The sequence below is a fragment of the Temnothorax nylanderi genome, unplaced genomic scaffold (assembly GCF_030848795.1).
Source record: "Temnothorax nylanderi isolate EJ_2023f unplaced genomic scaffold, tnyl_v1.0 TNYL_tig0002_pilon, whole genome shotgun sequence".
In the NCBI taxonomy this organism is placed as follows: domain Eukaryota; kingdom Metazoa; phylum Arthropoda; class Insecta; order Hymenoptera; family Formicidae; genus Temnothorax; species Temnothorax nylanderi.
This window is the reverse complement of record NW_027249064.1, coordinates 1831827-1858242: the sequence shown is the minus strand read 5'-3', so window position 1 is coordinate 1858242 and position 26416 is coordinate 1831827. Positions and strand designations below refer to the sequence as shown.

Below are 26416 nucleotides of genomic sequence, written 5' to 3'. Positions count from 1 at the left end.
TCACCAAAAATTAAACGCGACATCCTATACTAGTGACTCGGATTCTAGAGTACTAGGACGTTTCTATCTCGAATTTCTCCGAGTGGATAAAATGAAATAGCATTAAATTAATTTGTCGATTTTTTAACAATCGATACGTTTCTGTGAAGCAACCGAACAATCTTTCTCTCCAATTGGACAACTCTCGCCTGTTCTGCACTTTTCTCCAATTACTGTTCCTGATCATTACGTGGATAGATTATACCTCGTTACAGCTCGGACCTCGTATAACCGTATCTCGAAAAATGTAATCGGGAGCTACATTTCGCAAAGGACCTAATACCAGTTAATGCAATTTTCGTTGTGCGGTTACTGCGATAAATCCGATCGCGATATCATTCAATTATTTGCTTTATCGTTTAACAATGTTACTTATTCCGAAAATGCTCAGAAATAGAGACTGTCACTTTGAGTAGTAAAAATATAATTGATAACGTAAAACGTAAACGGCAAATCTTGTTACGTCTTATCCGAATTTAACCATATGTCTTTCAAATTAGCATAGTTTTTACCTCGGAACAGTTAGTAAATGCTCGATACACACACACACACACACACACACACATTAGCTCTGTTTTTCACATTAGTTACGTTTTTTGGGCCAACTCGACTGTACAACACATTAAAGAACTGTACGGAAGGCCGTACTAGCAACAAAACTTGCGAAACGCGAGGATAATTGCAGAGCAAATAAAACAACAGCGGAATATTCGTTGCGCCAGTTACGTATCAGAATCGCATAACAAATAAATAGCGAAAAAAAAACATTTTCATCTATTCTTTCGATTATTTGAATGAAAAAAAACTATCAGACAACCAAATAACCTGACAATATGGCGAAACCAAATTATAAACGTATGATGAAAAAGACATCTCTCTTTGAATGCAGGTAACGGCGATGTACGCGTTAATGGTTGCGAGGTGGCTTGTTTCCGTTATGATAGTACCGCATGCAGTATACATCGCCGTGTAAGCTAATTACCGCGGTATTTTAGCCGCGCGAGACCACTCACCTCACGGACTACGAAATTACGCTGCGAGTTTTGACAAGGAAGTATTCCAAAACAGATATGATTTATTATTATCAAATAGTTACCATACTTATTTTCATAGAAATAATTATTAAAAATTAATTAAATTTATCATTACTCGTATACTATATAGTAGATGCATTCAAATAAAAACCAAGATTTAGTATTATGTAAACATATTATTTTTTATCTTTACCATTTCTATAATCTTTGGCTACAAGAACCTACTAATCCAGTTTATATCTGTGATTAATTTATCGATAAATTGATAACAATTCATGGTTTAAATAATTAATTAAAATATAATAAAGAATCTTTTGAATTCGTATTTTCGCATAATTGTTATCAAAGCTTCAAAGCAGCATTACGTTCTTAAATTTAATTAGAATCTTTTTTCTCGTCTTTCTTGCAAACACTATGCGGATGTTATTTGCAGTTTATGCAAAACATCTCGTTATCTTCGAAAATTCTCTTCAAGTTAAAATAGTGCTCTAGCCATTATTTAATCGTTTGGCGTGAATTAGTACAGATCGTTATGCGAGACAGCAGAAAAGAGAGGGCGCCAAGACACAGGAAAGAGAAAGGACTTACCAGAAAATGGTCAGACCGTTAGGAAGAGAGGGGTCGCAGAGTAGGAGAGGAGATTGAAGGGAGGGAGGAGGGTTGATACGTTCGAGGAGGGTAGCGTTGATGCAGTCGCACCAGCCAGTCAGTGGCTGCTACAGCACAGTAACGCGCGCGCGTGCTCCTTTTCAAATCGTTTTCGGCCTAACAAACGCAGTAAATCAAGCATCTTCGTCGGAATATGACACAAAATTTGTCGGCACGATAATTTTGTGAATCATATAGTCACCAATTACACCCGCCGATGCTGCCTTTCGTTTTCCGCCGTTCGCGATTTCGAGGTTCAATTTTCCGGTAATCCGCGTGTTATACGAGTTATACGAGTGACGGAAAGGAGAGAGATGACAGCTTCTTGCAAAGTACCCTAGCTTCTAATTTTTTGCACGTGCATCTTGAAATTCGTAAAGCTTCGCGGAAAAGTTGGGTAATGTGGGCAGAGTGTATTGAATTAATGTTACCGTCTTTGCGCAATACAGAATGAAACCTCAAATGAAGATAATAAGTAATCAAATAGGTGGACTTTAACTGGCAAAGAGACCCTTTTGAAGCCCTGATGATGAAATGTTCTCGGGCTTGCAATTCGATTGCACATTTATCTCACGCGTATGTGACATCGACGATTTATTGCTATGGTATTATATCGTTATCGATTGCCCGTTATAACACCCTCCTTCACTCAAATACATTTATCTAAATTTATTCCGGAAATAATTTACAACGAAAGAAATATTAGGTGTAAAACACCTAAGCAGAGAGAAAAAAACAACTCACTTTTTTAGACCGTTTTTGTGCACTAAATAACATCACTTGTTTTACCGTTGTAAACGCAGATTTTTTTCTTTCAACGGTTTTTCAAAATATATATCTGTGAGATATGTATTTTTGATAAAGAGAGTTACACAAACAATCGCTGTGAAAGGATTAAACAAGTTTTTTTGTGCAAGACAAAAAATAATTTTTCTACCGTAAAAACAAGCGGATAAAGAAATCGTGAATAAATTCTGATTAAATAGAATTGTCCAATTTGACAATCCGTTATTGTGCACGAGATTTTCGATTAGCTAGTAAAAAATTAAATTGAAAGTTTATACGTGGTGCTTTTTCAATTTGTAGTTTAAATTTAATACAACAAACATACCGTGTGCGACATTCATTTTCTAGATGAAAATTTAATTATAACTAAGAAATGCTATTTAAAAAAATATAGCAGCAATATCATATCGTGCGACATACATAACATTTTTTTCCGTTAGCATTATACTATACTTTTAAGTTGTTTTGTTATAATTCACTACGACACACCCTGCGATCTTTATTTACAATAAAAAAATTATATCAAGAAACATATTGCAACCATCTTACTTAAACATGTATGTCCTTGGATAATTCCGAACGTTATCGCGTCGTCGTGTAATCTCAAGTAAATTACTTCCCCGAACCTTGATCAGGACATAATCTAACTTTTCTGCAAAATCACATCGTTAAAAATTCCGAGTACGTGAAGTACGTATCAACCGAAGTTACAGTCTACGGCTAAGTAACTTTGTCTTCCTCTCCAAATAGAAACTTTAGGAAATAAGTACGATCCAGAATCCTATTGAGATTTGAGCAATTTACGGCGACAGTTTGAGTAAGATGTAAATTGTCCATTATATTTCATCTAGTTCTAAGCCGAATTGCGCGGTCGCTTTGTGACATATTTGATACAAGTTCAATGAAGATCCTTGCCGCACTTTGGCCCGAATACGGTGAATCATCAATTAATTGGATGGTTTGCAATTACGATTAACTCCGTTGCTTAATTAGCCGCGGTATAGCTGATAGCTTTGAAAATTATCACGACTTCATGATCTATTTTATTCTTTGTCTATTTAATTTAATAATCAATTACGCATAAGACAATCACAAATAACGATAAATGTATTAAAGAATAAATAATCTTAAATAAAATCATTTCAAAGTAGTGACGATTAGATGAAATGTGTTTTGTATATGGTAAGCAAATTTAATTATTATGTAACTTTCACGTTATGAGAAATGTGCCATATCGTAAACTATTGCATGACATTAATAGTCGTCCATTTAATCATTATACGTATATAAGCATACTAAATTATATTAATTACCATAAATATAGATCAGAACAACAGAAGAATGATATTATTATAATAAGCATATGAATATCGACTACTCTATGAAACGTAAATAATTAATCATATCTAAAACTAATAGACTTTGTAGAGACCATAGGAGCAAAATTATTATATTCTGTTTCTATTGTTTGTTAATACTGTTTTCTCTTTTTCTTCTTTTTAGTTATTCGCTCATTACTGCTTTACTCTTTGTGTCGTGCATTATTTTATAAAATTGCGCGCGCGCGTTATTGCTAACAATCACCGATCCCGACTCGTGATTGCGTGTCAAACCAACGGTGAAAACCAATTGATTTGACGAGCAGATGTTTGCAATCATCAGCGTAAATTTAGCATCCGAAAAACGGCACACCGTTAATAAACAGACGAGGGGCTCCTATCACCGTCGGCAAAATCGACTTTCCCGTACCTACGCTTCGACATCACTACCGAACTGTTATATACTATTTAGTAATTTATACGATGTTCATCGCGACACTGCACATTATGGAATTTTCAGGTTAAAAATAACATTACTCGTGCAAAATATTACTAGAAAGAATTGAAGAGATGCAGGAAGTAAAGAGTGTAGGAAGATGAATGCATTTGCATAAATTCTCAATTAATAATAATAATATCTATACTGTTATCATTTGATAATAACAAGAGAATTATTAACTTTTCACTAATAATAATATAGAAATTACATAAATTCTGGTGTTCATAAAAATAATTGATTACGCTATTTGTAAAATTTATAATCAAAATATTATAAATTGCGTTTATATCATAAAAATATTGTTATTACTAGTATAATTCACTAAAATAATAAGGAAAATTGCTAAAAATTGCGATTAAAGCAGATATACAGAATGTGTAATGAATTATTACACCTTTTCTCTTAACAGATGCTTTCATAGATTCATCTTAATTGATAAATTTTTTCTCTTCAGAGAGAACCAATATATAAAACTAGATCAAATATAAAACTTGTACTATCTGTTAAAATATCATAAATTTTAATTAACACGAATTTGTCTTTATCACAATATCAGAATATCAGAATATCAAATAACTGTGTAATTGAGCCATAAAATTTTCGTTAAGGAAACATCTATTCTAGATTCATCAAATTTATCTGAGAGAAACTCTGCACGATTTATAATACAACTTCTATCTCCAGCTTTTGATTGCAATCATCTCTCTCTTCCTCTTTTTCGCTATACACGTACAGTACCGATCACGTAGGGACAGAGAGCAACAGGTCGTCTAGGACCGACACCTGGTCATATTCCTATTGAACGATCATAGAGATCATAGAGCATTCCCTGCAAGTAAATAATGCATATCCGCGTGCAGAAAGAAATCGTGCAAAAGCATTCCAACACGGTGCAGCGCAGCCATCAAACTTCCGTCGGAGTTTGAGTCGCGCAACAGGTATACATTCAGCAACAACGAATTACAGCCGACCTCGGTCCGTCGATTCTGACGATCGTTCGGCAAGCCGGGAAGTTACCCAGGAACAACGCAACTTCCAGCGACGTAGCCACGTCGAAGTTTTTAATTACACGAAACCCGGGGTCGTTATCGACGCGCGACCGCACGCCCGCGCTCGCACATCTGCAATTTCTCGGCCATGCAACGCGGCGCTTCGTGACCGAGCAATTTAAACTTGTGGCTTGCACGATACCACCTGCGGGTTCGAAGCTCGGAAGACCTATCAAAATACCCGATAGCAGAGTCGTCGCCAATCTGATGGCGTTAGATAATGATTGTCTATATAGATACGATGTGTACTCAGTTCATTTCGCTATTGTTAAATGTATATTGTTTTTAACGCATAAATCCGTATTTTGCCTTCTATACAGGAGAGCATAATAACACGTTCAAAGATATTTTTGTTTTGTTGTTTATGTATGCTTAATATTAATCACGAAATCAATAAAAGAAGCATCAGTTACATTTGCCCGTAAAATACTTTAATATCCAATTAAATATAAAACGTTAAAACAAAGCAAAAGGGTGTTGAGCGTAATAGGTCATAAATATTATTTTTTTTTTTCGAGAATCAAAGGGGGAGATGATAAATTATGAAAACAACGGTAAGATCCAGGTCAGCGATAAATCTGTTCCAACTTTTACGCGTAAATGACGCAGTTTAAATCGGCAAATATTTCGACGAGCAAACTCACAGTTAACGCGCCATATTTCATTCTTTAGTCTTTACGTAAAAAAGTTGAAAAATTGTGACAGCTTAGAGGTCGCATATAAAATTTGCACAAAGCATAGCAGAAATGTGCAACACCGGGAAAGACAGGTCCTGTATAATAAAAGCAAATGGAAGATTACGTGAGCATCGTGGCGACACATGTATGTTGTCCCTCTGTACTTTCAAGCTCTCTTCTTACATTAGCATATTGGTAGCATATGTCGCGACATATCGTTCCTCAGGAAACTACATGCCTTCTGCGTAAATCTCAAGATGCGCCTCAATTATAATTGTAAAGCTTATAAATTTTATTTCCAATTAAGTTGGTAATCGTGGATATTTTTTCGTCATCTTGCCCTCTCCCAGTATTGTTAATTAAATATTTTACATACATCAATATACATATATTTTTTTGGAATCTAAAGATATTGATTTTATAAATTATGATTTATTTTTCAATATAATATCTTTATCTTAAAGTGTCATCGAATTGAAAGTAGCATATGGCGCAACATTCCACTTGTGAATCAGTTGCTGCTCACTTCTGATATACGTTATACATATGAAATACGAAAAGCGGGATCAATCGAATCCCCCTCAATCCGCGCTGGCACATCCTTTCCGTCGATCGTGCGCAAGGCCTCCGATCTTCCGTTCAAAGCTGATATCGCTCTTCCGTTCATATTGCCAAGGAAGAGTAGGGACGTAAATCATCGTGAATTCAAAGCCCGAGGCGGACAAGCGAAAGCTACGGCAACATCGAATTCAACAACGTGCCGGAAACCCGAAATTAGTAACAAACAACATAATTTATCGATTATGACGTCATGAAGTTTCTGCTTCTGGCACTATTGAGCTGCATCTGCTCGGCCGACGATCGACGCTTCAAGTCTATCAAACAATGGGCCAGAAAAATCGAAATCTCGAAGACTGACAATATCACGCGCATACCGTTATTGAACAAATATGTGGATTTGATGACGGACACCGTGAGGCTACGTCACCATGATGATCGCATGAGTATACGTTTGAGTCATTTTCGCGATGAACTACATCATCCGATTAGACATCGACGTCACCAATTTCGATCGATGGAACCGAACGGTCTGGTCCATGACTTTAGCTGGCCAATAAAGAAGGAAGCGGTGGTCGAAGGTGATCTCGTGCTGGGTGGCTTGATGATGGTTCACGAGAGAGAGGACACCTTTACGTGCGGACCCGTGATGCCTCAGGGAGGTGTACAAGCGTTAGAGGCAATGCTCTACACCTTGGATATCCTCAATCAACGAGAAATTGTTCCGGGAGTTAAGATCGGGGCGCACATACTCGATGACTGCGACAAGGATACGTACGGTCTTGAAATGGCGGTAGATTTCATCAAGGGTAGGTACTCGTAGATTTATTGAAACTTAATGGCGAGCTCTTTATTACTTCGTATATTAATTGTTCTCGAACGAAAGGAAACAGCAAGTTGAGAATGATCTTAAGATCGCGTATTTTCATCTTTACGTTATTATCTTTCTATTCAACGATCGTTCATAAAAATTATCAAATATCAGAATTCATCGTTTATTACTGAGATGCATTACAAATTCAATAAATAACACGTATTTGTTGAATATTGTTTAATATGTGAACTTATTCATCGTTTGTGGATCGTTCTCTAATTAATACAAGTGCTCAAGAGAAAGTCCGTACACTCTTTATAAGCACTCATATATGTCAATGTGTGATGGAACATAAATTTCTCATCAAAGTTGATGTTCGATGCTAACGACACATATTATCAGTACACTATTACGTGAATAGTATTCAGTGAAATCATTCACGTTTCGTCATTATCTCGTGCAAAACAACATGTCATCAATAATGATGTTTAATAACAGATTAGTATTATAATACCGCAATAAGCTCTCTTTTCGTTGGCTATTCATAATGCTATAAAATGCATTAGAATAATTAGGTACTAAAATTTATTGTGTACTAAACGTCTTTTTTTGCTCAGATTTTCAGAAATTATTAGAAATAGTAATAGATTCGAAAAATATATAACTATATGTATGTACTAAAATAAAGTTATATGTGTAAATTGATAAAGTTTCAATCAGATTAATAAAGTTGAATAAATTGGATGTCGATATCCGAAATATATCACGTATTAATTTCTCATATATCGTACCTTTCAAGTCTATTAAAAAAGATCAAATGTTCGTTATTGTGATAAACGCGAATGAATTATATCTCTAAAAAAATTAATTACAAATCTATAAAACAGTTATAGAGACATTGTATCTGAAAAATGAAGATCGAATTACACGATTAGATCAGACAGTCACGTTTCATAACACGAGTACGTGGCAATTAAGACTGTTAATTCTTATAAAGCCGGATTTTTCTATATTTATATTGCATATTGCTGTACCAAAAACAGAGATATAGTATGAATATCTAAGTTACTGCTAAGGACGATTCAGACGAAATTAACTTAGCACAAGTACTGAATATTTAGTCAGCGCCTTTACGTGCTCATAGAGAGCGATTTTTTAAAAATTCTCTTTCCGAGATAAATTTAAATAAAAATCCTCGCTCACGGTCTTTTCAGGGTAGTCCTATCTCTTCTTGCACGTAAAAAAGAGAGACGTGACTTCCGAATGATGTAAGGATGGCTGCTAAAAAATCAAGCAGCGGAAAGCGAGTCGCAGCCATCCGTTGATTCTAAGCGGTGAAGTAGAAAATCCTAGTTCGGTTTATGAATTTCAATGCACTCCGGGAGATAAAATGTCATGTCTCCTGCGTGAGATATACGTAAGCACGTGGACAATTTTATTCACAACAGCTAATCGTTTGAAAACTTGACTGCTCTTGGCGTAAGGATTATGCATGACGTATCGAATTGGTCTCGCAGGAAATACGTAAAATTTGTAATACGTGAAGTCAAATGCTCTGCATATTCGACAGTTACAACAAACATGACCGACATGCGTAAAAGGTTACGAGTACAGCTTGAAAAACTCACTTAAAAATTGCGCAGAAAGGCACTATATTTCTATCTTAATTCGTGATATATATATGCTATCCACAGTTAGCTCTATTTTATGGTGCTCTATTTACTTCCCCGCGCTACTCGTTAATTATTTTTCTTTACTACATTTGCCGCGCGACGCACATTCTTAATTCTACTTTCGTCCTACTTCCCTAACGTAGCATGATCAAAAAGTTTTTGCTACAGACTTACAAGATCATACATCTCCACAGATATCTGTTTATCCCACTTGAGGCAGCAAAAGATAAGAGAAAATTACAAACGGTCTTCATTAAAAGTAATTTTTTTGATAATTAAAAGTTACCTGAATTATTTAAAAAAAAAAATCATTCTGCAATAAAAATTAGCATTCCTATAATCGTTAAGTTTCTAATGAGCGTATTATGCTAATACTAATTTGTATACTCGATTATTACTTAATTTACTAATTTTTATATTATGATAATTTCTAGATGTTTTGTGTATCAGCAAAAAAATAGTTAATAGTCTTTATCATTTGCTAATAAGTTTGCTGAATGTAGTTAAATGAAAAAAGTTAAATTTGATCACATTATATGTAAAAATAGAAAAGTTATCTATACGTGTCTCCACTTTTTCCAATTATATGTTCCAATTATAACTATTATATTCAATTCTAAGTGTACCTTACAGATTCCAAAGCGTTGTAATCTTTTGGGTTGAAAAATTTGAATATCTTTTTACTCCCGTTTTTCATTAAAACCCAGCATGCGCGATATTTCAGAGGACATGCATCACAATTTGCAACGTTCATTGCATACGGATAGCTTTCAAAAGAAAAAAAAGGGAAAATATGATCTATCTGGTACAAAATGAAAAACGTATGCTATATACATTGGAACAAAAATGTTCAATTTAAACGCTAATTTGGAAAAACAAATTAACTTCGCAACTACTTACGATTCGTGCAAGTGATCAAAAGTTTGGCGCAGACGGTGTATATCACGATGTATACGCACATATGCATTATTCATATTCAAAAGAGATGCCAATAGGTACCATAACAGATTTTTCCTTAAAGTTTTATTTGTTATTATTTATGTATTTTATGCGTTAATTAAATACAGGAAAGTCTCAGTTATAATAAAAAATGGTGCAATTCAATTCAGTCGTAAATAATTATAATTCAATGATCAAAGAAAAATAAATGCAACGATTATAAGAGTTTATTTTCACATTATGCGCAATAAATTTAAATTAATTTGAAACTGATCACAGTAAATAATGTATATTAGCGCGTCAGTTATGGTTTTGACGTGTAATTTTAGAATTAAAAATTGCACAGTGCATTAGCGCGTATTAGTACAGCATGAAGCGCATAAATTTAAATGACTGTTTAATTTAGTATTCGCTCACTCTTTTGCTGTAATGAGAAAAAGTATTAGTCACTAGATTCTACTTCATAGATGCCCTGTCTTTATGATCCTAGTTATTAAATTTTGTTACAGAACGACTTGGCACGACTCCATTATACGGACGATATAATCTTGACGTTAATAAATACGGAGTGAAAACGTACACCCGGGTTGTATTAGCTGTATAAATTTGAAGGAGATCCGGGATTACATAAGCACGAGTTAGGGTTGCCATAATGGATAATTATACCTTGGAAACTTTACACCGTTGTCTGAAAGAAATAGTCATTCTTAGTAGATCTTATTCTCACAATAACGTTGGAAGACCGCGAAAATTTTCTCCGATATTTCGTGTCCGTCTGTGCCGCGAGTTTAAAGTTTCAATGCGTACTTTATTGTTACGGAAAAACGAATTATTATCATCAGTTATCTATGTCATGATGATACAAAACTTTTTAGCTGACAATTTTAACAGCTCGAGATCACAGCAGAGTAACTTGCCATTGGGGTTGAAATTTCTCACAATATTTGTTATATTGCTATATACCTTTTGTCTCCTATAAAACTGCAAGATCTGCGAATGAGAACTATTTACTGTGTGAGCTGTAGAATGTAACCGTTTAGTTTGACAAGTCGGTGGCCACACACGGGAACTATTTAATCTTTTCATTTTTAGAAATTTCTCTATTTGGAAAAAAACTCCAGTTAAATAAAAATATAGTTATGTGAATTAATCACAAGTACTCGCGTATAATTGTGAAGATTGTTTCTAGTGTTTCTACAGTCACACAGCGTTGTCAACGTTCATTTATTATCTTGTATTTTATTTCATTATCCTTCTCGACAATTTTGTCATCGCATGCATACAAAATTTAGAGAACATTCAATATCAATAAATAAGATAAATGCAAAGCAATAAAATTGAGATAGGTAAAAAATAAGATCACATTTCAAAGTCGTACGAACAATCGAAAAAATCACTGTCTAAAAAATAGGATTCTTTGTCATCAATATTTGTCATTTTTTTATCTCCTCTGAACAAAAGACAGCGACCGCACGTGTTTGACTCCTTTGACATCCATTCACGTTAGATATTTGATCGCATAAATTTCGGCAACCCGCATTACGATCCGTGATCACGATAGACGTCGACAAACGAGACGGGAAGAAATGGGTGATAACAAATGGTTCAATGTACCTTCTTACGTGACTTTCATCAATGTATGAAATAAAATAAGGTAATTTCTATCATAATTAAATCACCTAATATAATGCAATGCATATATTTTTCTATTAATAATAAATGTGTTGTAATAAATTAAACAGAACGGATGAAATTGCATATTTCTTTCCGTCAATTTTCTTTCTATATATTAATTTAATATGTTTTACGTGTCAACTACAATATAATATAAATATAAATAAAATGCGTAACAAATTTTTAAGTTACTGATTTATTTTATGAATATATGCTGTTTATTCATAAAATATACGTTTATCCACTTCTTCATTTATATCAAGAGACACGGTAGTGTCTCGTGCCAAGTACACGCGGAGCGAGACCGACCGTGACTCTTTTACGCGACGCGACGGGTTGCGAGTACCCAAGATGTTGAGATCTCGATAACGAGTGAACGGATCAAGTTCTAAGTAGGCTTGATCGATAGCTTGGGGTCGACTTTGGGGGGGTATCTCCTATAATATTTTCCGCTACGTGCCCTACGAGCGGAGATATTGCGACGCAAAGTCCAAATGTGAAAATTTATTTTTAAGATACGGAGATACGTCGTCGTCTCTCAATCAATATAACATATATATATCAGAAAATGTCACTTTCACTTTTTCGACGCTGGCGGCGCAGGTATCGCCAGTTTCGATATCGCGCGCGTATTTCGATCGATCTAGTAGGCAAATTAAATAAGGTCGATAGACTTATCGGTCAGGAGGAAGATTTCTATTTAGGTAAATTAGGTATTAGGTATATAATACATATTGAGTCAATTGCTTCATGTTTATCTGGAGAGATTTCGTATCCTTACATCGTATTACCACCGCTGCCGGAAAAGAAGGTTCTCTACGCTTGGCAGAAAGTGCCGCTAGGGAATTTTTAAGTCGATTCTTATGAATCAAGCTTGAATTCGACGTCTAGGTATCCCAGGTTGCCGATGACGAGGTCCAGATAGTGCGCTTCATAGTTTTCGGTGTCCAGGTGTAATAATACGTTGAATTCGATGTCTACGTGTCCCAGGTTGCCGATGACGAGGTCCACATAGTGCGCTCCGTAGTTTTCGGTGTCTACGTGTATTAATACTTTGAATTTGATGTCCACGTGTCCCAGGTTGCCGATGACAGGATCCAGATAGTGCGCTTCATTGTTTTCTGTGTCCAGGTGTAATCGTACGTTGAATTCGATGTCTAGGTGTCCCAGGTTGCCGATGACGAGGTCCACATAGTGCGCTCCGTAGTTTTCGGTGTCTACGTGTATTAATACCTTGAATTCGATATCCACGTGTCCCAGGTTGCCAATGACGGGATCCAGATAGTGCGCTTCATAGTTTTCGGTGTCCAGGTGTAATCGTACGTTGAATTCAATGTCTAGGTGTTCCAGGTTGCCGCTGACGAGGTCCACATAGTGCGCTTCGTAGTTTTCGGTGTCCAGGTGTAATAATACGTTGAATGCGATGTCTAGGTGTCCCAGGTTGCCGATGACGATGTCTAGATAGTGAGCTCCGTAGTTTTCGGTGTCTACGTGTATTAATACGTTGAATTCGATGTCTAGGTGTCCCAGGTTGCCGATGACGAGGTCCACATAGTGCGCTCCGTAGTTTTCGGTGTCTACGTGTATTAATACCTTGAAATTGATGTCTAGGTGTCCCAGGTTGCTGATGACGAGGTCCAGATAGCGCGCTCCGTAGTTTTCGGTGTCTAGGTGTAATAATACCTCGAATTCGATGTCTACGTGTCCCAGGTTGCCGATGACGAGGTTCACATAGTGTGCTTTGTAGTTTTTGGTGTCTAGGTGTATTAATAACTTTAAATCTGAATGTAGGACACGTAGATATCGAATTCGAGGTATTAATACACGTAGACACCGAAAACTACGGAGCGCACTATGTGGACCTCGTCATCGGCAACGTGAGACACCTAGACATCGAATTCAACGTATTATTACACCTGGACACCGAAAACTATGGAGCGCACTATCTGGAACCCGTCATCGGCAACCTGGAACACGTGGACATCGAATTCAAGGTATTAATACACCTGAACACCGAAAACTATGGAGCGCACTATGTGGACCTCGTTATCGGCAACCTGGGACACTTAGACATCAAATTCAAGCTTGATTTATAAGAATCGACTTAAAAATTCCCTAGCGGCAGAATTAAAATTATGTCATGACATAATAAAAATTCGCTGAATTAAAATTATGTCTAGACATAATAAAAATTGGACGAATAATAGTAATCTTTCGGAAGTAGAGGTTTTAAGCTTGAAATTTAAATTTTATTCATTTTTAAAGATAAATTTAGTGTTCCTTCAATTTTTGTGAGAAATGTATAATTTACTTTTACTTAAATATTATTAATTTTTATGTATTTGTTGGTATTGCTAATTTTGTGAATAATTAAAAAATAAAAAATAAAAATGTTTTGCAGATCCTTGCTTAACACTACAAAATAGGTGATATCAGTACAAAATTACCTTTTTCAAAAAAGGTAAAAAAAAGTGCCAAGTACACGCAATGTATTTTGTAAATTCAAAATTTAACCTAAGTGGTAGCTTTATATCTTTTTCACAAAATTATATTATCTAACTTAACTCAAGTGACATGTATTTCAAAAAAAAAGATGTAAAATCTTTAATTTCTTCTTCACAAAATTATATTACCTAACTTAACTCAAGTGACATGTATCTAACCTAAGTGGTAGCTTTATATCTTCTTCACAAAATTATATTACCTAACTTAACTCAAGTGACATGTATTTCAAAAAAAGATGTGAAATCTTTAAATTAAATTGCGCCAATTGTAAAGAGAATATGTATATTGCTTTGAAAGATAATTGTTATGCAACTACTTTAAAGAAATAAAACCCAAGTGGTATCTTCGTATTCCTATTCAAGGGTCTTCCTATTCTAAACCCAAGTGATAATAGCTTCTTAATTCTCTTTAACAATTTTTTAATATTACAAAGAATCATTTTAATTACAAAGAATTAAAGAAGTAACAGTACAAAATAAAAATATTTAATTAAAACAAAATAAATAAATTTTTCTTGTAAAAAAACTTGGCGCTGCTAGACTTTGAAATTTAAACATTAAAATTTAAACATTAGTACTAAGATTTTTGATTGAATAAAAAACAATAAACATAATTTAGGGAAGAATGCGACAGGAGTAAAAAAGCAGCGCCAAGTTTTTTTACAAGAAAAATTTATTTATTTTGTTTTAATTAAATATTTTTATTTTGTACTGTTACTTCTTTAATTCTTTGTAATTAAAATGATTCTTTGTAATATTAAAAAATTGTTAAAGAGAATTAAGAAGCTATTATCACTTGGGTTTAGAATAGGAAGACCCTTGAATAGGAATACGAAGATACCACTTGGGTTTTATTTCTTTAAAGTAGTTGCATAACAATTATCTTTCAAAGCAATATACATATTCTCTTTACAATTGGCGCAATTTAATTTAAAGATTTCACATCTTTTTTTGAAATACATGTCACTTGAGTTAAGTTAGGTAATATAATTTTGTGAAGAAGATATAAAGCTACCACTTAGGTTAGATACATGTCACTTGAGTTAAGTTAGGTAATATAATTTTGTGAAGAAGAAATTAAAGATTTTACATCTTTTTTTTTGAAATACATGTCACTTGAGTTAAGTTAGATAATATAATTTTGTGAAAAAGATATAAAGCTACCACTTAGGTTAAATTTTGAATTTACAAAATACATTGCGTGTACTTGGCACTTTTTTTTACCTTTTTTGAAAAAGGTAATATTATGCTACATGCAGTAATAAATGGTACAACATGGATCCAAAAATTACAAAAGATTTGTGATTGATGTTAAGCAAGACGCTCTAAACCAATTTATCTCACCGTTGGAAAAATATCTCCTGTTACAGTCACTTTTTGTAGTGTAAGATAATTTTGTGTTTAATTATAAGTATCATATTAAAACCTCGTTTAGCATTACTAAAATTTATTCAAGTTTATTGTGCAATCCGTATTATGTTTTAATATATAAAATTTAAATTTTTTATTTCATGTATTTAAAATCTTAAACTTCACTGTTATTTATCTATTAAGTTTATATTGTTAAATAACCATATTTTTATCAAAATCTTTTCGTCTTCTTTCTTCCGGCCAGAGACTCACCTTTTGTAACACCTGGCCGTATCATGGCTCATATATAGCCAGAGATCGATAACAAGAAGAAATACTTCTTCTGCTGCCGGCTAATCATCGCCGGCAATAAGCGTAAGAATTTACGCTTTTGTATGATCCGCGAAACACGAACGCGTCGCGAAGGGGCCATTATATTAATTAAATTAATTAAGTACAAAGTTAAAAAATTAACAATAACAATAATTTCTTTAGAACATGAATTAATTTCACATTTAGTCTTTGCGCACGTTTATTCGTAGCAATTCAGATATATATTCAATAATTAAAATATATATTCAATAAAAAACAAATTTGAATTTAAAAAAAATCTTTATATCGACAGTTTTAATTCGAAGAGATTCGATTATGACTATAAACTTTATATATATATATTAAACTTTATATTATTTTAAATACTAACTTTATAATATGAACAAACTTTAATTTAAAACTATTATTTATAATTTAAAACTAAATAAGCGAAAAATGCTAGACGCGCCATTCGATAGAATTTAAGGCCCATATACGTGTATTCATCGATTCGAAATTCATCGTTACTAAATCTCATCTCAAAAGCATGCAGAGATGAAAAATTCAGATGAATGACGCAAGATCCGGAAAGGATAATAAATTTTTCACACAATTAGAATTGATAAAAATATCTCTTTGTATTGTGCTAATTATTAAAATATATTTTTTGTATAATATGTTATTTTAAAATTATTTTCAAATGATGTAAAACTGTTCGATTCTAAAATAATTATCTAGAATAATCTAGATAATTAACTAGAAAGAAATCTTCTATTTTATAGCAATAAATATATATGGGATCTTACGTCATATTATTATTTCAACTGGTAAAATCCAGTTATCAATTACCTCAACAGACATATTAATTTATCACTCACCGACCCCGATGCGCAACAGCGGAATTACATCTGCCACGTAGCTACGTTGTATCTGTAATATACAAACATAAATATCATATTAAAATGGTGTTCAAAAAACCTAATGTTTTGAAACATAATTCCTATGTAGATCAAACTTTTTATTATTCAATTAGATATTAATTTAAATAAGGAAACATTTTACGAAAAGGATCTTTACAAGGATAAATTTCTACAATATTAAATTACTTCTTTTCTTCTAATTATTATTTCTAAATCACGGGAAAATAAAACAACTCGAGAATAAACAGGAAAAATTTTACACGAAATAAAAATAATATTTACCGCAAAGTTGTTCCGCTGGCGCCCGATGCCTCTCCCAGGCCTCCTCCTCCTCTCAGGCTGCTCGGGATGTCAGCTTCGCAGGATTCCCTCGCTGCTCCGATGTCACCTTCTACGTCGTTATTTTCTGAAATATTCAAATGAACGATTCGATTAAGTAAAGACAGAAGAGATAGAACATTTTTGGACATAAGTAACATAGTACGTAAAAATCAATTACACTCACCACTTTCTTTCCTGCTGTTCCGGCCGCAAAATCCACCTCCACCTCCGGGTCAGATAGGAGTCTCGAGCCACATTGAGACTCGTGGCAATGCAGTGTGACTTCATCCATTAAGCAAGAAAAATCAAGAAGCCATTTCGGCTATATTGCATTAATTTTACGACGTTGTTGCAATATAGTCGAAATGTTTCTTGACCTTTCTCGCTTAATGGGAATGTAATTACTGAAAATAATTAAAAATTATTCCCTACCTACGTTTTAACTAAGTCCCTACCTACGCTTATTTCTCCACACTTCCCTACGCTAAAACTCACCGACACCGATGCGCAGCAGCGGAGCTGTATCTGCAACGTCGCTACGATGATTCTGTAACAATCAAACACATAATCCAGATTAGAGCAGGGAAGAAAAGAGACAGTCTGTATTTCGAAAAATAATTACCGAAGGTAAAACACGGAATTCTATATATCTTTTAATTAAATAAATTTAATAAAAAAACACGTTTAATTTCTTGAAAGTATACTCTATTTACTGAACACAAAAATTCAAAATAAAATTTAAAAGATTAAACTCTTTTTTAATTTCTACTCTCTGACTATCTTTACTATTCGAATGAAAAACCGATTGGTTAAACTTTCCGCGAAAGACACAATATGTATAAACCAATTATATTTACCGCATGTTGTTCCGCCGGCGCCTGATGCCTCTTCCAGGCCTCCACCTCCTCTCAGGCTGCTCGGGATGTCACTCGTGGTTCCTCGATGCGAAGATGATGCTCCTTCCAGCGCGGATATTTTCTGTAACATAAAAATAATCGAATCGATTAAATACGTGTCACGCGCATCGAACATCTTATTTGTTATTCAGATTAATATTATATTTTAAAGTACATCTTCGAAAAAGGTTTCTACGTTAGAATCAACTTGAATCAAATTTTTCAAAATATTTCTTTTTACTAATTTATATTTTAAAACACGGTTTAATGTAGGAACTTAATAAGCACAAAGAGGGATTCTATAATATCTTAAAAAAAAATAAAAAGTAACACTTACCAGAAGTGTTGGTACACCGATGCCCGATGCCTATCCTAGGCCTCCTCCTCCTCTCAGGCTGCTCGGGATGTCACTCGTGGTTCCTCGATGCGAAGATGATGCTCCTTCCAGCGCGGATATTTTCTGTAACATAAAAATAATCGAATCGATTAAATACGTGTCACGCGCATCGAACATCTTATTCGTTATTCAGATTAATATTATATTTTAAATTACTTCTTCGAAAAAGGTTTCTACGTTAGAATCAACTTGAATCAAATTTTTCAAAACATCTTTTTTTACTAATTTAAATTCCGAAACACGGTTTAATGTAGGAACTGAATAAGCACAAAGAGGGATTCTATAATATCTTAAAAAAAAATGAAAAGTAACACTTACCAGAAGTGTTGGTACGCCGATGCCCGATGCCTATCCTAGGCCTCCTCCTCCTCTCAGGCTGCTCGGGATGTCAGCTTCGCAGGATTCCCTCGCTGCTCCGATGTCATCTTCTGCGTCGTTATTTTCTGAAACATTTAAATGAACGATTCGATTAAGCGTAATGAATGTCTCGCGGCGCGGAGAGACCCGCGACGACGCGTATAAGGGAGCGAAGCCGACGACATAGTCTCGCGGCGCGGAGAGACCCGCGACGACGCGTATAAGGGAGCGAAGCCGACGACATAGTCTCGCGGCGCGGAGAGACCCGCGACGACGCGTATAAGGGAGCGAAGCCGACGACATAGTCTCGCGGCGCGGAGAGACCCGCGACGACGCGTATAAGGGAGCGAAGCCGACGACATAGTCTCGCGGCGCGGAGAGACCCGCGACGACGCGTATAAGGGAGGGAAGCCGACGACATAGTCTCGCGGCGCGGAGAGACCCGCGACGACGCGTATAAGGGAGGGAAGCCGACGACATAGTCTCGCGGCGCGGAGAGACCCGCGACGACGCGTATAAGGGAGGGAAGCCGACGACATAGTCTCGCGGCGCGGAGAGACCCGCGACGACGCGTATAAGGGAGGAAGCCGACGACATAGTCTCGCGGCGCGGAGAGACCCGCGACGACGCGTATAAGGGAGGGAAGCCGACGACATAGTCTCGCGGCGCGGAGAGACCCGCGACGACGCGTATAAGGGAGGGAAGCCGACGACATAGTCTCGCGGCGCGGAGAGACCCGCGACGACGCGTATAAGGGAGGGAAGCCGACGACATAGTCTCGCGGCGCGGAGAGACCCGCGACGACGCGTATAAGGGAGGGAAGCCGACGACATAGTCTCGCGGCGCGGAGAGACCCGCGACGACGCGTATAAGGGAGGGAAGCCGACGACATAGTCTCGCGGCGCGGAGAGACCCGCGACGACGCGTATAAGGGAGGGAAGCCGACGACATAGTCTCGCGGCGCGGAGAGACCCGCGACGACGCGTATAAGGGAGGGAAGCCGACGACATAGTCTCGCGGCGCGGAGAGACCCGCGACGACGCGTATAAGGGAGGGAAGCCGACGACATAGTCTCGCGGCGCGGAGAGACCCGCGACGACGCGTATAAGGGAGGGAAGCCGACGACATAGTCTCGCGGCGCGGAGAGACCCGCGACGACGCGTATAAGGGAGGGAAGCCGACGACATAGTCTCGCGGCGCGGAGAGACCCGCGACGACGCGTATAAGGGAGGGAAGCCGACGACATAGTCTCGCGGCGCGGAGAGACCCGCGACGACGCGTATAAGGGAGGGAAGCCGACGACATAGTCTCGCGGCGCGGAGAGACCCGCGACGACGCGTATAAGGGAGGGAAGCCGACGACATAGTCTCGCGGCGCGGAGAGACCCGCGACGACGCGTATAAGGGAGGGAAGCCGACGACATAGTCTCGCGGCGCGGAGAGACCCGCGACGACGCGTATAAGGGAGGGAAGCCGACGACATAGTCTCGCGGCGCGGAGAGACCCGCGACGACGCGTATAAGGGAGGGAAGCCGACGACATAGTCTCGCGGCGCGGAGAGACCCGCGACGACGCGTATAAGGGAGGGAAGCCGACGACATAGTCTCGCGGCGCGGAGAGACCCGCGACGACGCGTATAAGGGAGGGAAGCCGACGACATAGTCTCGCGGCGCGGAGAGACCCGCGACGACGCGTATAAGGGAGGGAAGCCGACGACATAGTCTCGCGGCGCGGAGAGACCCGCGACGACGCGTATAAGGGAGGGAAGCCGACGACATAGTCTCGCGGCGCGGAGAGACCCGCGACGACGCGTATAAGGGAGGGAAGCCGACGACATAGTCTCGCGGCGCGGAGAGACCCGCGACGACGCGTATAAGGGAGGGAAGCCGACGACATAGTCTCGCGGCGCGGAGAGACCCGCGACGACGCGTATAAGGGAGGGAAGCCGACGACATAGTCTCGCGGCGCGGAGAGACCCGCGACGACGCGTATAAGGGAGGGAAGCCGACGACATAGTCTCGCGGCGCGGAGAGACCCGCGACGACGCGTATAAGGGAGGGAAGCCGACGACATAGTCTCGCGGCGCGGAGAGACCCGCGACGACGCGTATAAGGGAGGGAAGCCGACGACATAGTCTCGCGGCGCGGAGAGACCCGCGACGACGCGTATAAGGGAGGGAAGCCGACGACATAGTCTCGCGGCGCGGAGAGACCCGCGACGACGCGTATAAGGGAGGGAAGCCGACGACATAGTCTCGCGGCGCGGAGAGACCCGCGACGACGCGTATAAGGGAGGGAAGCCGACGACATAGTCTCGCGGCGCGGAGAGACCCGCGACGACGCGTATAAGGGAGGGAAGCCGACGACATAGTCTCGCGGCGCGGAGAGACCCGCGACGACGCGTATAAGGGAGGGAAGCCGACGACATAGTCTCGCGGCGCGGAGAGACCCGCGACGACGCGTATAAGGGAGGGAAGCCGACGACATAGTCTCGCGGCGCGGAGAGACCCGCGACGACGCGTATAAGGGAGGGAAGCCGACGACATAGTCTCGCGGCGCGGAGAGACCCGCGACGACGCGTATAAGGGAGGGAAGCCGACGACATAGTCTCGCGGCGCGGAGAGACCCGCGACGACGCGTATAAGGGAGGGAAGCCGACGACATAGTCTCGCGGCGCGGAGAGACCCGCGACGACGCGTATAAGGGAGGGAAGCCGACGACATAGTCTCGCGGCGCGGAGAGACCCGCGACGACGCGTATAAGGGAGGGAAGCCGACGACATAGTCTCGCGGCGCGGAGAGACCCGCGACGACGCGTATAAGGGAGGGAAGCCGACGACATAGTCTCGCGGCGCGGAGAGACCCGCGACGACGCGTATAAGGGAGGGAAGCCGACGACATAGTCTCGCGGCGCGGAGAGACCCGCGACGACGCGTATAAGGGAGGGAAGCCGACGACATAGTCTCGCGGCGCGGAGAGACCCGCGACGACGCGTATAAGGGAGGGAAGCCGACGACATAGTCTCGCGGCGCGGAGAGACCCGCGACGACGCGTATAAGGGAGGGAAGCCGACGACATAGTCTCGCGGCGCGGAGAGACCCGCGACGACGCGTATAAGGGAGGGAAGCCGACGACATAGTCTCGCGGCGCGGAGAGACCCGCGACGACGCGTATAAGGGAGGGAAGCCGACGACATAGTCTCGCGGCGCGGAGAGACCCGCGACGACGCGTATAAGGGAGGGAAGCCGACGACATAGTCTCGCGGCGCGGAGAGACCCGCGACGACGCGTATAAGGGAGGGAAGCCGACGACATAGTCTCGCGGCGCGGAGAGACCCGCGACGACGCGTATAAGGGAGGGAAGCCGACGACATAGTCTCGCGGCGCGGAGAGACCCGCGACGACGCGTATAAGGGAGGGAAGCCGACGACATAGTCTCGCGGCGCGGAGAGACCCGCGACGACGCGTATAAGGGAGGGAAGCCGACGACATAGTCTCGCGGCGCGGAGAGACCCGCGACGACGCGTATAAGGGAGGGAAGCCGACGACATAGTCTCGCGGCGCGGAGAGACCCGCGACGACGCGTATAAGGGAGGGAAGCCGACGACATAGTCTCGCGGCGCGGAGAGACCCGCGACGACGCGTATAAGGGAGGGAAGCCGACGACATAGTCTCGCGGCGCGGAGAGACCCGCGACGACGCGTATAAGGGAGGGAAGCCGACGACATAGTCTCGCGGCGCGGAGAGACCCGCGACGACGCGTATAAGGGAGGGAAGCCGACGACATAGTCTCGCGGCGCGGAGAGACCCGCGACGACGCGTATAAGGGAGGGAAGCCGACGACATAGTCTCGCGGCGCGGAGAGACCCGCGACGACGCGTATAAGGGAGGGAAGCCGACGACATAGTCTCGCGGCGCGGAGAGACCCGCGACGACGCGTATAAGGGAGGGAAGCCGACGACATAGTCTCGCGGCGCGGAGAGACCCGCGACGACGCGTATAAGGGAGGGAAGCCGACGACATAGTCTCGCGGCGCGGAGAGACCCGCGACGACGCGTATAAGGGAGGGAAGCCGACGACATAGTCTCGCGGCGCGGAGAGACCCGCGACGACGCGTATAAGGGAGGGAAGCCGACGACATAGTCTCGCGGCGCGGAGAGACCCGCGACGACGCGTATAAGGGAGGGAAGCCGACGACATAGGCTCGCGGCGCGGAGAGACCCGCGACGACGCGTATAAGGGAGGAAGCCGACGACATAGTCTCGCGGCGCGGAGAGACCCGCGACGACGCGTATAAGGGAGGGAAGCCGACGACATAGTCTCGCGGCGCGGAGAGACCCGCGACGGACCGTATACGCGAAGCGTAATGCCTCGCGGCGGCAGACAACGCGACGGGAGCGCCGGACCCCATTGTACCCTTCACTCCCAGCGAACTGGGAGGAGGGTACGGTGTGCTCGTAGACCCTGTACCTCCCCACCGGGCCCTCCCTTCGGTAAAGCCGAAGGTACTGCCCCAGTGGATCGTTGATACAGGGAGCCCTCTCACCACGGCAAGGTGGCACACCACGAGAGGGACATTTTTTACACGCTTAACTTTATCCGTTGTCCTACCTACCCGTATTACAATTTAGTATTTGTTAATCCATACCTCAAAGTGATCACTTGAGATTTGGGAAACGTAGAATTGAGAGTTTTAACGTGCGCGATTGGAATTTAATTGGGGATGGGGATTTTCCAATCTCGCACATATGCGAGAAAATATAAAGAAAATAGTCCTACTTTGGGCAAATAAACAGATCAAATTATTTTGTATGTTAACTACTTTACAAACCTTCAATTCTGGTCATTAATATAGACCTTACCTTATGAGATGTTTCCGTCGTTTCTTCTGACCAAGATTGAATTCACCTATTGAGTTGTTACTGGCCAAATCCATTTTGGTTCTATGTCAGCCAGAAAATGAGAAGGCGATAAATTCCTTCAATGCCGGCTGATTAACAGCGCCGGTAGACGATTATAATGTTGCGGTCGATTACGAATCGTTGCGATCGTTAATAAGCGCGCATTAATCATATCGGAAAAAAATAAACAACCACGTTGGATCGTTAATAAAATCTTAATTAAGTGACTTAATTTTGCTTTTAATTTTACAATGTCTTATTTACGGTGTTCTTTGTGACAACTTTCCTGGCCATTTTCACCATTTGAAACAGAAATAACCCCTTAATTTAATTAAAACGCTCGAACAAAAGAAATTATGAAATCGACTTTAATTTCCGCGCATACGTGAGATGTGATACTATTATACTAACACTTATGTGTGGTTATCAAAGCATCGCTCTCCTTTAAATAACATTCAGCAAAAATGATTCCGGTGTATTTTGTGACTTCCATTCGCTATCTGCAAATGATATGCACTCACGAAACACGCGTCTTTTACCGTTCTTGTGGAAATTTATCCAATTTTATCTGATTGTATCCAGCGACAAGATAAAAGTACCTTTGATTTGAAAAAAAAGAGGAAAAGGAAGAAAGAGGACAAGAAGTCGTAGGGAGATTTCGGGGTTTACGTCAGTTATCGTTTACTACGACAGCCTCTCGGTAAATTAAGGAAACCGCAGTTAAACCAACTGGTGAAATATATCCGCAGTTTCAGGGGACATTCCAAGATGGCACCGATGGGAGCTTTTGCTCTATTTTATCAATTCGACCCTCGGGGGCTAGCCGCACCGCGGAAAAAGCGACCCAACATAGCTTGCTATTTCGCACATGAGACCATCGAACGATTAACCTATCTCAAAAGCATTCATGAAAAAGTTGAATCAGCACATACAATTTATTCGTCGGAAAAACGATGAATATGCAGATAGCATATTTTTTAGGCTTCAAATTGAGCAGAAATGATAAAGTATTATCATAAGTTATTTCGCGCTATTTAATAGATGTAACCGAACCTATTATACAAAAATTTATGCATAAGATGATTATTTTTTATCGATTTATTATAATAGTATATTGATATAACTGAAAATTAATTAAATCCTATGTACGATATACTTAAAACTGTAAATATAATAAAATAAATTGTACAAAATGGAATTTTTTCGAACGTTTTTGATCTCCACGGAATGTAAGTACTTATCTTCGAGCTCATTAAAATTTCCCATTTTACACAGCAATAAATTACGCTGGGTAATGCATAAAGAAAACGAACAAATTGATAACCAACAAATGAGAGTGGACGGCATGTCAATTTTTTTTATTCGTTCATTAAAATAAATCATGTGGTACAGAGATTGCAGTCACTTAATATAAGTAATAAGTTATTTCTTCTTCTAATTTTTTTAAAACACCAACTTTTATTTCCTCTTTTATTCTTATCTTATTGATTATTATTGTGCTTTATATAAAGCGTTAGCATTGTCGACATTGTTTTATCAGGAGGTAATAACACGTTTCAACAATAAAACAAAAAATATCCGAAGGCTACAATGTGGGAAGCTTTACAAAAATTGCACAAAAACTTTAATTCGTACCACATCCATAAATTAAACACTGTAATGAATTCTTTTACCATCGAATAAGTACGAATAACCAGATCTCAAATTAAATCAAGTATCAAAGAAGAAACTATAGAATCTCAAATTTTAATTAATAAATTAGTACTATTTAATGTCAAGTATATAAATAATATTAATTAAAATTAATTAAAATAATTACTTTGATATATGTGCATACTTCTGATAAAACATTTCGCGAATTTGATTGTACGACGATGTTATAAAACATTTTAGATTCAGATTCAATTCGCACTTATCTCAAGCACAGAATTTCACTGGTCCAGCGAAAGTCCCGATAAACATACGCCGATAACCGGAAAGAGCTCTCCCGTTGGGGCACTCGTTTGGAAGGAACGTGGTAAAACTGTAGTCCACGCGACGCGTACCAACGTCCCCGGCAGTTATTCGTTGCCCACAGAATTGCTTCCGCTCCGTGAGATATGCGCGTTATCTCCATGAACGAACGATATTGCAAAAAATAGCATTTCACTTTATCTCAAAAGGGGAGAACAAAGTACCAAAACGTACGGCAGTTAAAAATATACGCGCGTTCCGCAAAAAAGCACGCGTATGCAATTTGTAGAAATATCCCCTGCCAGATTTTCGGACGCTTTGCAATTCACATTGTTGATACGCATTGCATTAAATGATATATCCTCGGGGAACAATTTCGATTGTATCTGAGGGAATGGCTGACAATGTTTCGTTAAAAACCGGCAAAAATCGATTTCACCTTGCTTGTTGCCTGGCGCGAAGTGACAACCGTTCATGTTTTTTTGATAAAATTGCAATAAAAAAATTGAGGTTGACAATGTACTCGTTAAAAATACTCATTTTACAGATGTTCATCAATGCAATTTTGCGCAATGAGTAAGTTACAATGCTACGTTCAACATAAAAAAAAGTAATATCTTTTCCAATTAAATATAAATGTTGGCTAAAAACTAACAAAGCTAATTGAAGTTCAGAATACAGCAATATTTATGATATTGCAATTTACGTTATTTACTTGAAAATGTATCACTCCGCATAATGTCATAATTGTATAATTATTAAAATCCATTTACATTTAATTGTGATAGTTTATTTAAATA

The 26416-nt window shown here is 39.5% G+C and overlaps 1 protein-coding gene and 1 long non-coding RNA gene across 13 annotated transcripts in view; one reads left to right on the top strand and one right to left on the bottom strand.

Annotated features, from left to right (window-relative positions):
* The window catches only part of Glurb (metabotropic glutamate receptor B), a 134001-nt gene that overhangs the window by 56485 nt on the left and 51100 nt on the right, over positions 1-26416 (top strand). Inside the window, exons 1-2 of one of the 9 annotated variants that reach the window (XM_071699398.1) lie at positions 1783-1988; positions 6732-7418. The exons of 5 other annotated variants lie outside the window; for them this stretch is intronic. In XM_071699398.1, coding sequence (XP_071555499.1) covers positions 6863-7418 — 556 coding nt within the window. In that variant the 5' untranslated portion in view covers positions 1783-1988; positions 6732-6862. Of the gene's footprint in view, positions 1-1782; positions 2298-4822; positions 7419-26416 lie in introns of those variants that run through there. 3 more of the 9 variants (XM_071699390.1, XM_071699380.1, XM_071699371.1) reach the window with 3 other exon arrangements.
* Positions 1-26416, bottom strand: part of LOC139768963 (uncharacterized) — a 510605-nt gene that overhangs the window by 451192 nt on the left and 32997 nt on the right. The window contains exons 1-7 of one of the 4 annotated variants that reach the window (XR_011717465.1): positions 18728-19193; positions 18350-18472; positions 17974-18094; positions 17612-17663; positions 17301-17544; positions 17078-17201; positions 16661-16805 (exon numbers count right to left, since the gene is read on the bottom strand). This is a non-coding gene — a long non-coding RNA (uncharacterized lncRNA). Of the gene's footprint in view, positions 1-16660; positions 16806-17077; positions 17202-17300; positions 17664-17973; positions 18095-18349; positions 18473-18727; positions 19195-26416 lie in introns of those variants that run through there. The other 3 variants (XR_011717463.1, XR_011717464.1, XR_011717462.1) reach the window with 3 other exon arrangements.